The sequence below is a fragment of the Bos taurus genome, chromosome 3, assembly GCF_002263795.3.
Source record: "Bos taurus isolate L1 Dominette 01449 registration number 42190680 breed Hereford chromosome 3, ARS-UCD2.0, whole genome shotgun sequence".
Lineage (NCBI taxonomy): Eukaryota > Metazoa > Chordata > Mammalia > Artiodactyla > Bovidae > Bos > Bos taurus.
The window spans coordinates 7,670,542-7,689,947 of record NC_037330.1 but is presented as its reverse complement, the minus strand read 5'-3'; the positions used below and the strand labels follow the sequence as shown (position 1 = coordinate 7,689,947).

The window sequence follows — 19,406 nt, the reverse complement described above, 5'->3', positions numbered from 1 at the left end:
CTCTTCACCAAACTATGAGGTTGACCATTATGAAATTACTGAGATTTGACTCACCATAAAAATGACAGTTTTGTATGGTTCAATCATGCCCTTTTTGTGTGAATAAAAGAGTTCAGCACAGAGCTATAACAGAGTGAAGTAAGTCAGAAAGAAAAAATAAATATCCCGTATTAACACACATATATGGAATTTAGAAAAATGGTACCGATGAACCTGTTTGCAGGGCAAGTGGAGATGCAGGCATGGAGAACAGACTTATGGACATGAGGCGGGGATATGGAAGATGAGGATGGGAAGAATGGAGAGGGTAGCATGGAAACATGTACACTAACTTATGTAAAACAGATAGCCAGTGGGAATATGTTGTATGGCTCAGGGAACTTAAGCCGGGGCTCTGTGACTACCTAGAGGGGTGGGATGGGATGGGAGGTGGGAGGGAGGCTCACGAGGGAGGGGACATGTGTATACCTATGGCTGATCCATGTTGATGTATGGCAGAAACACCACCATATTGTAATTATCCTTCAGTTAAAAAATTAAGAAAAAAAAAAGGAGTTCAGCATCAGTTGGGGAGTTTTGGGGGCTTCTTGTAGAGTTTGATATGAGAACCATTGCTTATGGCAGTACTTTAGTTTGTACTTATTAGGATTTCAAACTAACTTTTTTTGGGGGTGACCTTGCCTGCACTATCAGATTTGAATTTACTGTCAAAATTTTCCTCTTGTCAAAATGTAAACCTTGGCTCGCTTTTGAGCCATCTGTTGTGCTCTAATAGTTTTGATTTATTTTTCCTCTGGCTGACATGTGTGCTAATGGTGCAGATGCAAACTTTACATTTCCTTTTATTGGCCTGTAGTTTTATTGCATATGTTAGTGGCACAAATACTGCATTCATATTAGCTATTTCTATTAACTGTTTCTAGTTTTGGGATGAGTAATGTATTTTACTTATGTTTTTACTATGATGGGAAGTTCTACATCATAGACATTTTAATAGACTTTTAAATGATTACACTCTACTTAATTTTACTACCTCTAATTTTTTTTTTTTTTTTTTGCAATTCTTATTTTCAGGATATGTCAGTATGTGTGTCTGTGTAGTTTAATGATTTCAAATTTCCTGATTGCCTTTGCTTTATAATTGCTTTAAATGAAAGGACAGATTTGGTTCCTGATCAACAGTTAATGCAACTACTAGAAATTAACATTAGTTCAGAATGTTGTGAATTGATAAATAACTAGGAAAAACTGACTTTAATTACTGCTTTGGCCTTCAGTTTGGTGGTCTGAAAGATACTTGGTAAGGCAAATGAGGCAGTGATACAGGAAACAAAAGGTAGGAACATATTGATAGAGAAAATTAAATACAAAGCTGTTTTTCAAATGTGGATAGATGCTCTTTTTATTTTTGGTCTGTTTTTAACAGTTTTCTGGGTTGGAAAACCAACCCCCATGTCTGTAATACAGTTTACGTGGTTCAAATGTAAAATATCAAGAGGTCATTGTTATTAATATGTGCCTGATCTGCATGACTCTTTGACATGTTGATCTAAGTGAAAGCTGTTTAGTGTCACAGATATTGCCTGTTGCAGACTGAGTTTCCCTCATCCTTAGGGGACATCGTTAGATATTAAATACCTTCCTTTCTGGGCTTCCCTGGTGACTCAGTGGTAAAGAATCTGCCTGCCAGTGCAGGAGACACTTGTTCAATCCCTGGCCCGGGGGAATCCCACATGCCGCAGAGAAACTAAGAAAACATAGACTACATCTATGAAGTCTGTGCTCTAACGCCCAGAACCGCAGCTACTGAAGCCCACTCAGCCTAGAGCCTGTGCCCTGCAGCAAGAGAAGCTACTGCAGTGAGAAGCCTGAGCACACTGCCACTAGAGACAAGCCTGCATGGCAACAAAGACCCAGCACAGCCAAATAAATAAATTTTAAATACATTCCTTTCTATCAAAAATAAAAGACTGCAGCCCTGATTCAGTTTCCTAACATGGGCAAAGCTGTTCTACCTAGTAAAACAGAGACTAGGGGTAATCTGTTAATTAACAAATTTGGTTAAAGCAAAGGATCTTTTTTTTTTTTAAGATATATACGTGTGTGTGTCTTACTTTATCTCAATTAATTATATAAATGTGCATTCATTTGGCAAGCTTTGAGGTAGGGCTGGTTCTTTTTGAGTGCACATCTACTAAAGTTCCACGTTGTCTTTCTTGCAATAAACTCTACTCACTGGTGCATGCTAAGTCACTTCAGTCGTGTCTGACTCTTGGTGACCCTATAGGCTGTAGCCCTCCAGGCTCCTCTGTCCAAGGGATTCTCCAGGCAAGAATACTGGAGTGAGTTGCTGTGTCTTCCTCCAGGGGATCTTCCTGAGCCAGGGATCGAACCTGCGTCTCTTTCTTCTGCATTGGCAGGCAGGTTCTTTACCACTAGCGCCAACTCGGAAGCGCTACACCCACAGTGCTCTCTTTCTATTCACACTGTTTTATCAGTTATGTAGTAGTTTATTAAATTACACAATTAGTAACAAATGCAATTAGCAAAGGTAGTTTTGGAAAAATAACCCAACTAGTCATGAATGTTTAGTGTGTTAGAGGCAGCAGTAAGTTTTAGAGGGGGAGCGGGAAGGGTCATTTAACCTAGTGAGTTAGTTTAAGTTAAGGTCAGTTTCTACCTACACAGATACGTACAATCAACATTAGACAAAACTTGGTAGGACCTCAGTTTGAATGTGCTTTTCCATCATAACCTCCAGCTGGGCAAAATGTGGTCCTGTTCTTTTGATAAGTTAGTCTCCAATTTTAGCTCTTTAAAAAAAAAAAGAGAAGAAACAGATAACTTTGGATGCTGTGTTATGCACTAATAATTTTGTTTTTCTAACAAAGTGCTTGGAAGAGGGAATGGGGAAAGCTGTATGAAAATAGTATATTTTCTCATGCACAATATTGTATAACATTGGAAAACTGATGCTTTATTCTGACAATGAAACGTTTTGGCGTTTTCCCACCAGTATTTCTCTAACTTCCTCTGAGAATAACAAAGTGTTGATTATGCTATTTTGTCCACATAGTTTTCTCCCCAAAGATATTCCTAGGTATCTCAGTCCTATAAAAGCTTTTTAGGAGTCCATTTGAAGATATCTTAAAGGTAGTGACATAGTTTTGAAAGACTGTGACAAAATAATTTATCTCTATGGCAACATCTTTTTTCTACTTTTTATTTCTAAGTAACTTCACCTTTGTTGCAGTTGAATTATATTAACTGACTTAATAAGAAAGAAAGAATTTTGTTCAGATTCATCTAATTGTACTTGTACTTTTCCAGGATTGAATTTCCTAGACAATTTCTTTAATAAATAAAGGGGAGGGGAATATTATCAACAAGGCCAGATAACAAAGGTGATTGTTTTACACTGTTAAAGAGTAAAGCTTCTTTGATTATTTTAACCCTTATTGAGATTTCTCTTGAGTAAAAACCACTATATTATTTCACAAACTTGTAATATAACTAGTCATTGGAGTTGTTTTAGTACAAGTGACAGAAAAGTCCAAAATAGTAGTGACTTAGACAAATTAGAAGTTTGTTTCTCATATGGAGGTCTAATGGTATCTCCTTGATCATTAGGATCCCTTGCTCCTTCTTATTGCTCCATAAATTTCAGATTGCAGTTTCCGTATCCTGATGCAAGATGGCTACCCCAGTTTCAGCAGTCACATCTGCATTCTAGCTAGCAGGTGAGAAACAAGAAAAGGAGCGAGTTTGCCTTTCACCATCACCACCCTGACAAAGTTTCATGCACCATTTCTCCTCACAGTCCACTGACCAGAACTTGAATGTGTAGCTTCACTTGGTTGCACAGGAATATAGTCCTTTTTCTGAGTAGCTTCGTGCCCAGCTAAATGATATTAGAAAAGGAATAGGAAAAGGAAAGCAGATACCGAGCACAATGACTGTTCCTGCCACAATTAGCATTCTTTGCCTAAGAAAAACTTGAATATGTGTTCTTTAAAAGAAAATATCCTCTGTAGCACAGTGCTGAATACATGGTAGGTTACTATGCTCAGTAAATTTTTTTTTAGTGAATGGTGAGAAGTCAGTAAATGTTGACTGATTCCTTTCTGAAGATGTCACTGATAGGATTAGTGAAATACCATCAAACGTGAGATAAACATAGTTGGAGAGAACAAATGATTGAAGATTCACTGTTATGGCAAGAAACATTTAACTTGATGAAGTGAAAGTAAATATTAAATGAAGCAACTACACTGTTGTAGGCGTGTGTGTGTGTGCAAAGTATTTTTTAATATAAAATAGGCACAGTTAGAGTTCGTGGGTGCATGCTAAGTTACTTCAGTCATGTCCAGCTCTTTGCAACGCCACGGACTGTAGTCCACCAGGGTCCTCTGTCCATGGGATTCTCCGGGCAAGAATATTGGAGTGGGTTGCCATTTGCTACTCCAGAGAATCTTCCCAACCCAGGGATAGAACCCACATCTCTTTTATCTCCTACATTGGCGGGCAGGTCCTTTACCACTAGCGCCACCTGGGAAGCCCAGAGTCTTTAGTATACCAGCTTTGATTCCCTGCATGTCTAACCTATAGGTCTCTTTGTAAACAAGCACTTTATAGGTTTTACTCCCAGTTTGCAAACCTTTAATAATTAGAGGTAGGGAAGGTTAACTGTAATAGTTTTTATGCGTTCAAGATGTGATTTCTTCTTTTTCACAAATAGTAATGTGTTTTTTTGGTTTTCTGCTGCAAAAGTAACTACTTTGTATGAAATTTAATGAAGAGAGAAAGCAGGAGGCATTATGTTCTGAAAATCATGTTTAAAGAAGTTTGATACGACATCTAGATCCTAACAGGAAATTCAGATTTAAGTCTGAGCCTGACCTTAACCCGTGACCAGTGGAATCAAAGTATGTTTATTTTTACAGTAGCCTTAATTTGGGGCTTGTAAGTTTGTTGGTTTGTTTTCTCATTCAATTTGGGGGATCCTGAACAGTATTTTAATTATAGGTGTTTAGCTATTTATAATTTTTATGGCACGAAGATCAGCAAATTTTGTTTTGTCTTGGCTATCATATGTTATCTTACTTTCAGAAATGTGTGATCTTTGTGTCTAACAATGCACTTAAAAAAAAAAAAAACTTTCCCATGCTGCAGTGCTGGAATTATAACAGAACAATCACACTCATCTTTTCCCCTCTGTTTTTTTGGTTTTTTTTAAAAATAAACATGTTCTCATGGAGATGTTGCCTTGAATTAGACAAAGCACAAGCAGTTACAGGAAAGGTTTTCTGTACAGTTCTGTTCATGTACATTAATTTCTGTTTGTTTTTCACAATCTAGATTTTTTTCTTAGCTTTGCTGATACTTACATTTCATAATCACATTGAATTAAGTTGCATTGAATTTTTTATCACTCTCAGCTATGTCAAGTCCTATTTTTTGATGAGTCCTTCCATAGAGCAAGTTTGTTGAACAAATGATGCAACACAGGAGCAAGAAAATAAAGCAAGAGGAGTTAGACTGCGGGTTAGCTTTATCTCAGTTTAACCATGCTCCCTTAAGAAGAAACACTACTGTATACTTTTTTCTCTTTTTCCTTTTTGTTGTGACAATTCCTATGTTTTTGCTAGGAAAAAAAGTGTCTGAGTTATTGAAAACAGTAGTTAATATCAAAGTCAAAGTCATTTTTAACCAGCTTTTTCATACCTACAAAAGACATATATACCTTTTCCAAAACACTCATTCTTCCCTGTTTCTGAAGCCAAAGTCCTCTTGGTTCATTCTTACTTCAGCTTCAGTATTTGTGTGGTTGGAAACTAGAAACCTCAGATGCTCTGGGTCACTTATAGATGATCAAAAGTTGGCAATATTACATTTATGTGTATGTACTCAGTCATGTCTGATTCTTTGCAATGCTGTGGACTGTAACTGGCCAGGTTCCTCAGTTCATGTTATTTTCTAGGCAAGAAATGCTGGAGTGGGTTGCCATATCCTTTTCTAGAGGATCTTCCTGACCCAGGGATCAAACCCATCTCTCTTGTGTCTCCTGCATTGGCAGGCAAATTCTTTCATTTGTGTCACCTGGGAAGCCCCAATATTACATTTAGAATTATATAATTTTGCTAGGCATCGTTTATAATTTTTTTTTTTTTACCCTTCCACTAAGCTGTACACTTTTTAAGGGGAAGAACTATGCATCTTATTTAGCATTTTTCTGTTGCTTACCAAAAGAGAAGCCTAACACTGGCTGCTTCAAAGGGAGAAGAGAAGGCCAAGCAGGCAAGGCTCTAGGCCTTGGTCTTGCTTGAATCAGAACCTCTCTGTTATATATCAGTTTTTGGGATCAGTATTGTTTTCAGGAGGGGGCGGAACATTACTCTTCTTTAAAAAAGAAATTTGAAGATGACTCTACTAGATAACTTCAGTACCTTCTGACATTATCTAGTCCAGCCTCCTCATTTTATAGGATTGGAAATAGATCCAGATTATACAGCTATTAAGTGGCAGAGCTAGAATTAAAAGCCCTCTGTTCTGACTGCTTGACCAATGCTCTTTATAGTATACTGCAGGATATATGTTATCAGAACTAGCAGTTTTCTATAGTATCTGGTAGTGATAGTCTTTCCCTGGTGGCTCAGATGGTAAAGAATCTGCCCTCAATGTCAGAGAACTGGATTTGATCACTGGGTCAGGAAGATCCCCTAAAGAAGGGAATGGCAACCCACTCCAGTATTCTTGCCCAGGGAATTCCATGGACAGAGGAGCCTGGCAGAGTCAGACATAACTGAGCGTCACAGGCTGGTCTGGGCTAATGATAGTCACTCAGTAATTCATGTGTATTGCATTATGAATGAATGAATCATAAAATGATTTGTAGTTAATTATCCCAAAGTCAGGTTCAAATAAAAAACTATCATTTTTTTAAAATGTAAGTTTCCATCTCACTCTTTTCATACGTCTCACCCTCTCCTCCCCTCTCCCCATGTCCATAAGTCTATTCTCTATGTCTATTTCTCCACTGCTGCTGCTAAGTCGCTTCAGTCGTGTCCAACTCTGTGAGACCCCATAGACGGCAGCCCACAAGGCCCCGCCATCCCTGGGATTCTCCAGGCAAGAACACTGGAGTGGGTTGCCATTTCCTCCTCCAATGCATGAAAATGAAAAGTGAAAGTGAAGTCTTCAGTACCACAGAATACAATATTTATCTTTCTCTGACTCACTTCAGTCTGTGTAATAGATTCTAGGTTCATCTGCATCATCAAAACGGAGTCAAATGTGTTCCTTTTTATGGCCGAGTAGTATTCCATTGTGTATATGTACCACAACTTTTTTATCCATTCATCTATCGATGGATATCTAGGTTGCTTCTGTGTTCTAGCTGTTGTAAATAGTGCTGCAGTGACCAATGGGATACATGTGTCTTTTTCAATTTTGGTTTCCTCATTTGCCTATGAGTGGGATTGCTGGGTCATATGGTTGTTTTATTCCTAGTTTTTTAAGGAATCTCCATACTGTCTTCCATAGTTGCTGTATCAATTTACATTCCCACCAACAGTGGAGGAGCGTTCCCTTTTCTCCACACCCTCTCCAGTATTTATTATTTGTAGACTTTTTGATGACTGGTGTGAGGTGATATCTCTTCGTAGTTTTGATTTGCATTTCTCTAATAATGAGCAGTGTTGAGCATCTTTTCATGTGTTTTTTAGCCATCTGTATGTCTTCTTTGGAGAAATGTCTGTTTAGGTCTTTTCCCCATTTTTTGATGGGGTTGTTTGTGTTTCTGCTATTGAGTTGTATGAGATGCTTGTATATTTTAGAGATTAATCCTTTGTCAGTTGTTTCATTTGCTATTATTTTCTCCCATTCTGAGAGTCGTCTTTTCACCTTGCTTATAGTTTCCTTTGCTGTGCAAAAGCTTTTAAGTTTAATCAGGTCCCACTTGTTTACTTTGTTTTTATTTCCATTACTCTAGGGGGTGGATCATAGAGGATCTTGCTTTCATTTATGTCATCGAGTGTTCTGCCTATATTTCCCTCTAAGAGTTCTATAGTTTCTGGTCTTACATTTAGGTCTTTAATCCATTTTGAGTTTATTTTTGTGTATGGTGTTAGGAAGTGTTCTAATTTCATTCTTTTACACGTATCTGTCCAGTTTTCCTAGCACCATTTATTGAAGAGGCTGTCTTTGCTCCACTGTATATTCTTGCCTCCTTTGTCAAAAATAAGGTACCCATAGGGGCATGGGTTTACTTCTGGGCTTCCTATCTTGTTCCATTGGTCTATATTTCTGTTTTTGTGCCAGTACCATACTGTCTTGATGACTCTAGCTTTGTAGTATAATCTGAAGTCAGGAAGGTTGATTCCTCCAACTCCATTCTTCTTTCTCAAGACTGCTTTGGCTCCTCGGGGTCTTTTGTGTTTCCATATGAATTGTGAAATTTTTTGTACTAGTTCTGTGAAAAATGCCATTGGTAATTTGATAGGGATCGCATTGAATCTTAGATTGCATTTGGTAGTATAGTCATTTTCACAATATTGATTCTTCCTACCCAGGAACATAGGATATCTCTCCATTTGTTTATGTCGTCTTTGATTTCTTTCATTAGTGTCTTATAATTTTCTCTGTACAGTTCTTTTGTCTCCTTAGGTAAGTTTATTCTTAGATATTTAATTGTTTTTGTTGCAGTGGTGAATGGGATTGATTCCTTAATTTCTCTTTCTGATTTTTCATTTTTAGTATATAGAAATGCAAGTGATTTCTGTGTATTGATTTTGTATCCTGCAACTTTGCTAAATTCACTGATTAGCTCTAGTAATTTTCTCATACTGTACTTTTCTATGTTTAGTATCATGTCATCTGCAAACAGTGAGAGCCTTACTTCTTCTTTTCTGATCTTGATTCCTTTTATTTCTTTTTCTTCTCTGATTACTGTGGCTAGGACTTCCAGAACTATGTTGAATAATAGTGGTGAGAGTGGACACTCTTGTCTTGTCCCTGATCTTAGGAGGAGTGCTTTCAGTTTTTCACCATTGAGAATAATGTTTGCTGTAAGCTTATCATATATGGCCTTTACTATGTTGAGGTAGGTTCCTTCTATGCCCATTTTTTGAAGAGTTAAAATCATAAATCGGTGCTGAATTTTGTCAAAGGCTTTTTCTGCATCTATTGAGATTATCATATGGTTTTTATCTTTCAACTTGTTAATATAGGGTATCACAGGGTATTGATTGATTGCTATATATTGAAGAATCCTTGCATTCCTGGAATAAACCCAACTTGATCATGGTATATGAGCTTTTTGATGTGTTGCTGAATTCTGTTTGCTAAAATTTTGTTGAGGATTTTTGCATCGATGTTCATCAGTGATATTGGTCTGTAGTTTTCTTTTTTTGTGTTGTCTTTGTCTGGTTTTGGTATCAGGGTGATGGTGGCCTTGTAGAATGAGCTTGGAAATGTTCCTTCCTCTGCAGTTTTTTGAACGAGTTTTAGAAGATAGGCATTAACTCTTCTCTAAATGTTTTATAGAATTCTCCTGTGAAGCCGTCTGGTCCTGGGCTTTTGTTTTTTGGGAGATTTTCTTTATCACAGCTTCAATTTCAGTGCTTGTAATTGGGTTGTTCATAATTTCTAATTCTTCCTGGTTCAGTCTTGGAAGATGGAACTTTTCTAAGACTCTGTCCATTTCTTCCAGGTTATCCATTTTCTTGCCATATAGTTGTTCATAATAGTCTCTTATAATCCTTTGTATTTCTGCACTGTCTGTTGTAACCTCTCCTTTTTCATTTTTAAGTTTGTTGATTTGATTCTTCTCCCTTTTTTTCTTGATGAGTCTGGCTAAAGGTTTGTCAATTTTGTTTATCTTCTCAAAGAACCAGCTTTTAGTTTTATTAATCTTTACTATTGTTTCTTTCATTTCTTTTTCATTTATTTCTGCTCGGATCTTTATGGTTTGTTTTCTTTTACTAATTTTTGGGGGGTTTTGTTCTTTTTCCAGTTGTTTTAGATGTAAAGTTAGGTTGTCTAGTTGATGTTTTTCTTGTTTCTTGAGGTAGGATTGAATTGCTATAAACTTCCCTCTTAGAACTACTTTTGCTGCATCCCATAGGTTTTGAGTTGTGTTTTCATTGTCATTTGTTTCTAGAAATTTCTTGATTTCCCTTTTGATTTCTTCAGTAATCTTCTGGTTATTTAGAAACATGTTGTTTAATCTCCATGTGTTTGTGTTTCTTACAGCTTTTTCTTATTATTGATATCTGGTCTCATAGCATTGTGGTCAGAGAAGATGCTTGATTTCAATTTTCTTAAGTTTACTGAAGTTTGATTCGTGACCCAAGATGTGGTCTATCCTGGAGAATGTTCCATGTTCCCTTGGGAAGAAGGTGTATTCTGCGTTTGGATGGAATGCCCTGAAGATATCAGTGAGATTCAGCTCATCTAATGCATCATTTAAGACTTATGTTTCCTTATTAATTTTCTGTTTTGATGATCTGTCCATTGGTGTGAGTGGGATGTTAAAGTTTCCTACTATTATTGTGTTACTGTCAATTTCTCCTTTTATGTCTATTAGTGTTGTCTTATGTATTGAGGTGCTCCTATGTTGGGTGCATAGATATTTACCATCGTTATGTCTTCCTCTTGGATTGATCCCTTGATCATTATGTAGTGTCCTTCCTTATCTCTTGTAATCGTCTTCATTTTAAGGTCTATTTGGTCTGGTGTGAGGATTGCTACTCCAGCTTTCTTTTGTTTGCTATTTGCATGGAGTATATTTTTCCATCCTCTCACTTTCAGTCTCACTGAAAGTGAGAGGTCTGAAGTGGGTTTCTTGTAGACAGCATATAGATGGGTCTTGTTTTTGTATCCATTCAGCCAGTCTGTGTCTTTTGGTTGGAGCATTTAACCCATTTACATTTAAAGTAATTGTTGGTATATATGTCCCTATGCCGTTTTCTTAATTGTTTGGGGTTGATTGTGTAGATCTTGTTTCTTCTCTTGTATTTCTTGACTGTAGAAGTCCCTACATTTGTTGTAAAGCTGGTTTGGTGGTACTGAATTCTCTCAACTTCTGTTTGTCTGAAAAGCTTTTGATTTCTCCATCAATTCTGAGTGAGATCCTTGCTGGGTACAATAATCTTTGTTGTAGATTTTTCCCTTTCAGTACTTTAAATATATCCTGCCATTCCCTTCTGGCCTGCAGATTTTCTGCTGCAAGATTAACTGTTAAGCATATGAGGTTTCCCTTGAATGTACTTGTTGCTTTTCCCTTGCTGCTTTTAATATTCTTTCTTTGTATTTAGTCTTTGTTAGTTTGATTAGTATATGTCTTGGTGTGTTTCTCCTTGGGTTTAATCCTTTACAGGACTCTTTGTGCCTCTTGGACTTGGTTGACTATTTCCTTTTCCATGTTGGGGAAATTTTCAACTATAATCTCTTCAAAATTTTTCTCATACCCTTTCTTTTTCTCTTCCTCTTCTGGGACCCTATAATTCGAATGTTGGTGCATGTGATATTGTCCCAGAGGTCTCTGAGACCATCCTCAGTTATTTTCATTCTTTTTACTTTATTCTGCTCTTCAGAAGTTATTTCCACATTTTATCTTCCAGCTCACAGATTCATTCTTTTACTTCAGGTATTCTGCTATTGATTTCTTCTAGAGTATTTTTAATTTCAGTAATTGTGTTGTTTGTCTCTGCATCTTTATTCTTTAATTCTTCTAAGTCTTTGTTAATTGATTCTTACATTTTCTCCATGTTGTTTTCAAGGTTTTTGATCATCTTTACTATCATTATTCTGAATTCTTTTTCAGGTAGTTTGCCTATTTCCTGTTCATTTATTTGGACTTATGTATTTCTAGTTTGTTCCTTCATTTGTGTAGTATTTCTCTGCTTTTTCTTTTTTTTTTTTTAACTTACTATGTTTGAGGTCTCCTTTTCCCAGGCTTCAAGGTTGAATTCTTTCTTCCTTTTGGTTTCTGCTCTCCTAAGGTTGGTCCAGTAGTTTGTGTAAGCTTCATGTAGGGTGAGATTTGTGCTGAGCTTTTTGTTGTTGTTGTTTGTTTGTTTGGTTTTCCTCTGATGGACAAGGCTGAGTGAGGTGGTAATCCTGTCTGCTGATGATTGGGCTTTTATTTTTGTTTGTTGTTTAGATCAGGCATCCTGCACAGGTGTCCGGCACAGGCGTCTTGCACGGGTGGTTGAGTGATGCCGGTTCTTGTATTCAAGTGGTTTCCTTTGTGTGAGTTCTCACTATTTGATACTCCCTAGCATTAGTTCTCTGTTAGTCTAGGGTCTTGAAGTCAGTGCTCCCACTCTAAAGGCTTAGGGCTTGATCTCTGAGTCCAGAAGAAATGGGGCAGTGCTTTTTACCCAGTCTTCAAAACAGGTCTGAAGCCGGTTTCAAGGACTCCTGTCCTCCAGGATGACGCCTCCCTCCTGACGGAAGATCCCTTTTTCTCTTCCTCGGTGCTTAGTCTGGTTTCACCTGCTCACAGGGGGACAAGTACAGAGGCCTTGCAGCTAGTCCTTCAGGCCAGAGTTCTGAGTACAAAAGGGCTTAGCCAGCCCCACCCCACCTTTTTTTTTATGATAGCATTGAAATGTTGGCATCCTAGAAACTCTGAACTGGGCTTGTTACAGGACTAAGCTGATTGTTATATGTAACAAATTGTTCTTTGTTAATCTTAGGATCACCTGCTGTTACCAGCTACCACCCATAACAAGACCTCAAGACCAAAGATGTCAATTGTATTACCAGCAATAAACATAAATGGTAAGTTGAAATTTTGGCTTATGAATGACATGTGATTGCTTTGTTTAACCTAGATTCTCTGGATTAACTAACACATTCATCTGGTCAAGTATATATCCATGCGTTAATTCTGAAACGTTTTCCCACTGTTTTCACAAAATATTATTTTTAAATTCTTCTCTTTTAAAAAGTAAAAGGTTTAGTCTAAAGCTACCTTTACAATTACTATATATTTTGTATATAAATTTATATACAATTTATCTTTACTGATCTATAGACTTCTTGCTTGGGGCCTTTCTGATAATACCTGCTATATAAGAAGTCCTTGCTATGTTGTGAGGGTGAGTTCATAAGTTAGGTTATTGGAGCTCAAAGCAGTTTCTTGTATAACATAAATGGTGATGTGATGTGATTCCCAAACTAAACCTAAGAAACCTGTTTATATTTAATCTGTAATACTAATGAATTTGATATTGACAGTATTACTATTGCATTTTGTTCTCTCATTAATTCTGGGTATTGGATAAAATACAAATAATACCATAGTGCTTTGAGAGTATCCAAAGTGTGATGGTGTAGTGTACTTGCTTATAGTTTAGTAGGGAGTATAAGATGAGCACAGAAATCACTGTATTCCAGAGAGAGCATCCCATAAGGAATAAACAAAGTACTAAAGGGATTTAGTAAAGAAGAGATTACTTCCAGCTGGGTTCTTCATGGAAAAGAGAAACTTCTCACTCCCAGTGTCAGGTGTGTGTTGACAATGAGCACAGTGTATATTGTTGGCTGATGACTTTCTCTGACACATCATATTAAATTCTAATGGAACTGGGAGGATTGGTTGTCCTTCTCAAGTCCATTTATCTGGTGTAACAGAACTACTAGTAAATTTTCTGTCTAATAATGACAACCTTATAGTTTAATGAGTAAGACAAAATCGAAAAGTTCTTTAACCTGCAGTTGAACCAGTCCACATTCTGATTGATGGTCATGCTGAAGCCACCAAATACAATTATAAAACACTGGGATTCTAGATAAATTCCAATAAAATTTAGTCTTAGAGAAAGAGTATTAGGTATTCATTGTACATTTTAAGATCATCGAGGACTGTCAAACTTCAATTAACTGTATCAGGACAGATCAGTCGTTCAGTCGTGTCCGACTCTTTGCAACCCCATGAATCGCAGCACGCCAGGCCACCCTGTCCATCACCAACTCCTGGAGTTCACTGAGACTCACGTCCATCGAGTCAGTGATGCCATCCAGCCATCTCATCCTCTGTTGTCCCCTTCTCCTCCTGCCCCCAATGCCTCCCAGCATCAGAGTCTTTTCCAATGAGTCAACTCTTCGCATGAGGTGACCAAAATACTGGAGTTTCAGCTTTAGCATCATTCCTTCTAAAGAAATCTCAGGGCCGATCTTCAGAATGGACTGGTTGGATCTCCTTGCAGTCCAAGGGACTCTCAAGAGTCTTCTCCAACACCACACTTCAAAAGCATCAATTCTTCAGTGCTCAGCCTTCTTCACAGGCCAACTCTCACATCCATACATGACCACAGGAAAAACCATAGCCTTGACTAGACGAACCTTTGTTGGCAAAGTAATGTCTCTGCTTTTGAATATGCTATCTAAGTTGGTCATAACTTTCCTTCCAAGGAGTAAGCGTCTTTTAATTTCATGGCTGCAGTCACCATCTGTAGTGATTTTGGAGCCCCCGAAAATAAAGTCTGACACTGTTTCCACTGTTTCCCCATCTATTTCCCATGAAGTGGTGGGACCGGATGCCATGATCTTCATTTTCTGAATGTTGAGCTTTAAGCCAGCTTTTTCACTCTCCTCTTTCACTTTCATCAAGAGGCTTTTGAGTTCCTCCTCACTTTTTGCCATAAGGGTGGTGTCATCTGCATATCTGAGGTTATTGATATTTCTCCCAGCAGTCTTGATTCCAGTTTGTGTTTCTTCCAGTCCAGTGTTTCTCATGATGTACTCTGCATATAAGTTAAATAAACAGGGTGACAATATACAGCCTTGATGAACTCCTTTTCCTATTTGGAACCAGTCTGTTGTTCCATGTCCAACTGTAACTATTGCTTCCTGACCTGCATACAAATTTATCAAGAGGCAGATCAGGTGGTCTGGTATTCCCACCTCTTTCAGAATTTTCCACAGTTTATTGTGATCCACACAGTCAAAGGCTTTGGCATAGTCAATAAAGCAGAAATAAATGTTTTTCTGGAACTCTCTTGCTTTTTCGATGATCCAGCGGATGTTGGCAATTTGATCTCTGGTTCCTCTGCCTTTTCTAAAACCAGCTTGAACATCAGGAAGTTCACGGTTCACATATTGCTGAAGCCTGGCTTGGAGAATTTTGAGCATGACTTTACTAGCGTGTGAGATGAGTGCAATTGTGCGGTAGTTTGAGCATTCTTTGGCATTGCCTTTCTTTGGGATTGGAATGAAAACTGACCTTTTCCAGTCTTGTGGCCACTGCTGAGTTTTCCCAATTTGCTGGCATATTGAGTGCAGCACTTTCACAGCATCATCTTTCAGGATTTGCAATAGATCAACTGGAATTCCATCACCTCCACTAGCTTTGTTTGTAGTGATGCTTTCTAAGGCTTACTTGACTTCACATTCCAGGATGTCTGGCTCTAACTGTATACAGACAGCTTATTAGAAATGCTTAGGAGACAATGTTATAGACACATAACATATAAAAAAAAGTTTTTTTCTTTTTAAAACATGAAAGAATTATGACGTCCTCTTAGTCTTAGGAAGACAGAACAAACTTTTTAAAAAAACAAACTGTAACGCTGAGGTGAACTTATACTCCTTCAATGAAGGCATACCTCTGAAGCTTTCATGGATCAATCATATTACAACTTCAAGTGGAACAGTATATTAGAAAGGGTAGTGTATTACACTCCAAAGAATATGCTTAGGAAATATTATTCATCTTGTTCCTAGATTTCTCTACTTGAACCGTAATAGATCTAACTTCTTGTCAGTTTATGCTCAGAAAGGGTATTGTCTAACCTTCAACAAGGCAGAATTTACTTAATTTTAGTATTTTGATCTCAGGTTCTTATAAAGTAAAACCAGGCATTCTTCTGCATAACAGTAAGCTATCCATTTGTATTGATATTAAGCCAAAAACAGTAAGATGCTGTTTGATTATATTGGCCAGGGGACTAATTTTTTTAAATGAGCCTTTTCATGGATTTGAAAAATACCATAATTAGAGGATCATTTCCTTTTTAATCTGGTTTGAATTTCTTTGTAAATAAGTTTTGTTTTCCTTTTTAGGATATAGACAACTCTTAGAAAAGTTACTTCAAATTCAGGAAATACTGATTAAGTAGATACCATGTGCTCAGTACTGTGCTGCATCCTCAGCTTCTTTTCTGAACCATCCCTTTACCTTCTTGTTTTGAGGCCACTTCTCAAATTAGACCTTGATTTTTCCTTCCCATGTCATATATCTCAGAGTCTGCAGATGGGGCGGATAGTATCCTTGTCCCCCATTACAACCTCCAGATGACCTCACCTTTCTTCTTTGGTCTCCCTAACATCTTTTAAGTTTATAACACTCCTGTTACCCTTCTTTGCTGCTGTCTTCTATCCCGCTTTCACTGACTACTTCTCCACCACGGCTCTTGTCAACTCTATAAAACTTCAGCATCTACACAGAGGATTCATCCAGCACTCAGGCCTCTTTAGGTCAACTCATCTTTTATTTCTGCACCACCTCAGCTTCCCATCCACATGGTCATACTCAAGACCTCCTCATCATCCATAATGGCATCCATTTGAAATCTCTCCAGGCATCCCACTCTGACTTTTATTTGCTCTCCCACTGTAATACCCACACTCCAGCTACTCTCTGACCTCACAAATCTCCAGTCCTTTGACCCTGCCACTTTTTCTGTGTCTTACATCCATCTTGGCCATACACTTCTCCTTACCAAGCCTGTATTCCGTGTTCCATACTATCACCACTCTTACAAACCACCCCCCCCCCCCATCCTCTTTCCTTAGGTCCCACTTGTCTGTAAAAATCTCACCCTAATTAAACACAGCTATACTCTTTATGCCTCCTGTCAAGCGGTTGAAAATTGCTACAAAACATCATCCCGTCTGGACAAGGAGATTCACTTCAAATTTATGACCATTAATTCCAAAGGGGCATTCAGTACCACCTATCATTGCTAGTAAATCCACTTGCCTTCTCTCTGAAACAAGAATTTCTCACCTTCTCTTCTCAAATCTCCAATATCCCCTCTCTTCACCCCCTCAGCTGATGAACTCATCAAAATGCTACATTGAGAAAATAGATGTAATCGTTGAAGAGCTATCTCATCTTTCCACTACCTAGCAGCATCTATACCCACAAATTCTGCTTTCCTTCTTACTGCACTGGGAGAAAAGTTTCTTCCACTGAGTTGTAAATCCCAACTTTGCTATTTATTGGATATGTGTAGTTCGACAAATTAATTAAGTTTTCTGTACTTGTGCGTGCGTGCATGCTTAGTCGCTTCAGTCATGTCTGCCTCTCTGCAACCCCATGGACCATAGCCTGCCAGGCTCCTCTGTCCATGGGATTCTCCAGGCAAGAATACTGGAGTGGGTTGCCATTTCCTTCTGTACTTGAGCTTCCTGTAAAAGGAGGTATTAGTGTAATACCTTCCTCTTAGATTTGGGTGAGAATTAAATAAGCAGAAATGCTTTAAATAGTGCCTAGCTGTTTTCAGTTTGGTCACTCTTACTTTGTCATTGTCATCATGGTCACCATTATCTAAGGTGACTCCTTCCTTTTGGATCGTGCATCCCAGCCCTTCTCACCATTTCAGAGACTTTGCTCCTGCATTTTTACCCTTGCTATCCCCAGTGATCAGTTTCTTCTCTACTGGGTCATCCCTACCAACATACAAAGTGCCTTAATATTGCTTTTGGTGTAGGGAGAATCTCTTGACTCCATGTGCTGTTTCTCTGCTGCCTTCATAGCAAAACTCTTGAAAGAGTTACCTATACTCATTGCTTCCATTTACTTATCTCCCATTCTCTCCTCTGCTTACTCTTAGGTAACTTTTGCCCTGCTGAAGTATTCTTGCAAAAGGGTCATGACCAATACCTTGCCAAAGCCAAGAGTCATGTCTTCATTCTCATCTTACCTGACCTCACAATGTTATTTGACATGGTTGACTATTCCCGTTTTTTCAGCCTCCCATTTTTATTTTTAAAAACTTCACATCTACAGAAAAGTTGAAAGATGAGTACAGTGAGTATATGGAGACCCTTTACCTAGATTTCACCAATTGTTAACAGTTTCCCATATTTACTTTATTTGTATCTATTTATCTCTTTATACTCATATGTGTTTTTTTCTGAACTGTTAGGAAGTTAGTTGCAAACATTTTAATACTTTACCCTTAAATACTTGAATATGCATCTCCTAAAAAAGGGATGTTCTCCTACACAAGCACAATAAAATGACCACATCAAAGTTTAACATTGATATAATAGAGTTTAATATATAATCAATATTCAAATTTCCAAATTTGACCCCAAAATATTCTTTATAGCTTTTGGGGGAAGGGATTCAACATCCAATCAGAGGTCATACATGGCATCTCCTTGTCACACCTCTTTAGTCTCCTTTCATGTAGAACAGCTCTTCTGCCCTTTTTAAAATTATTTTTCGTGACACATGCATTTTTTAGAAATCAGATTCATTGAGATATAATGTACATACAATAAAAAAATCACCAATTTTATGTGTACAATTTTATGAGTTTTGACAAGTGTAAACCGTTGTGAGACCACCACTTCATTCATGATAGCAGCGTTCTCACTGCTTCAAGAAGTTTATTTGTCTTCTTTTAAAGTCAGTCCCCTCACGTTCATTTTTGGTGTTCCCTGTGTTTTTAAACACTTTATTTTGTGAGCTTTTGTAATACAATGGCTGGTCTAGTTTTCCTGCTGCACCTCCTTCTTGGTTACTTTAGCCAGCTTCTCCTCCTCTGTAAGGACAGGAATGTTTGTTATATTTGCATTTACCATAACCCCAGTACCTAGAGCAAGCAGTGTCTGGCACAGGGTGTATTGCAAGATGTTCATCTCTGTTAATTTATGTAATGCTCAGCTGCCAGCTAAGTATTATCTTCATTTTATTTTATTTTATTTATTTATTTTTTATTATCTTCATTTTATAGATGAAGACATTAAAGGTCAAGGAAGTAATTTGTACCATTTATTCAACCATTATATAACAGAGAAGTAAGAGCTAAATACATTGTATAAAATATATTTTGATCAATTATTAATTAAATATTTTAATATTAAAGACAAATGTGTAAATATTAAAAATATGTGGACTCAAGAATTTAAGATATATTTTTATACTACTTGATCCCTGTTATAAAGGTTAAGCACATTCATTGAGCAATATAATTCAATATAATATAATATTTTGGATTTGATAGGCACATGTTTGTTGAACGACACAATAAGTAAGGTAAATGTTATTTGGTCATTACTTTGTGGTCACTTGAAAGACATTACTATTTTAACTCTTTGATTAAAAACAGTCAGCAAGGTTTTCACCGTGAGCAATATGAGGACTTGAGGAAGTTAATAAAATA

General features: G+C 37.4%; 2 protein-coding genes across 2 annotated transcripts in view; both read left to right on the top strand.

Annotated features, from left to right (window-relative positions):
• Positions 1–12,786, top strand: part of LOC132344816 (proteasome activator complex subunit 3-like) — a 52,902-nt gene extending 40,116 nt beyond the window's left edge. Inside the window, exon 2 of the mRNA XM_059884950.1 lies at positions 12,702–12,786. The gene's annotated coding sequence lies outside the window, so the exon portion shown is untranslated. The remainder of the gene's footprint in view (positions 1–12,701) is intronic.
• ATF6 (activating transcription factor 6) overlaps positions 1–19,406 on the top strand; it is a 233,987-nt gene that overhangs the window by 156,137 nt on the left and 58,444 nt on the right. The window contains exon 15 of the mRNA XM_024989876.2: positions 12,702–12,786. Within this exon, the coding sequence (XP_024845644.1) occupies positions 12,702–12,786 (85 nt within the window). The remainder of the gene's footprint in view (positions 1–12,701; positions 12,787–19,406) is intronic.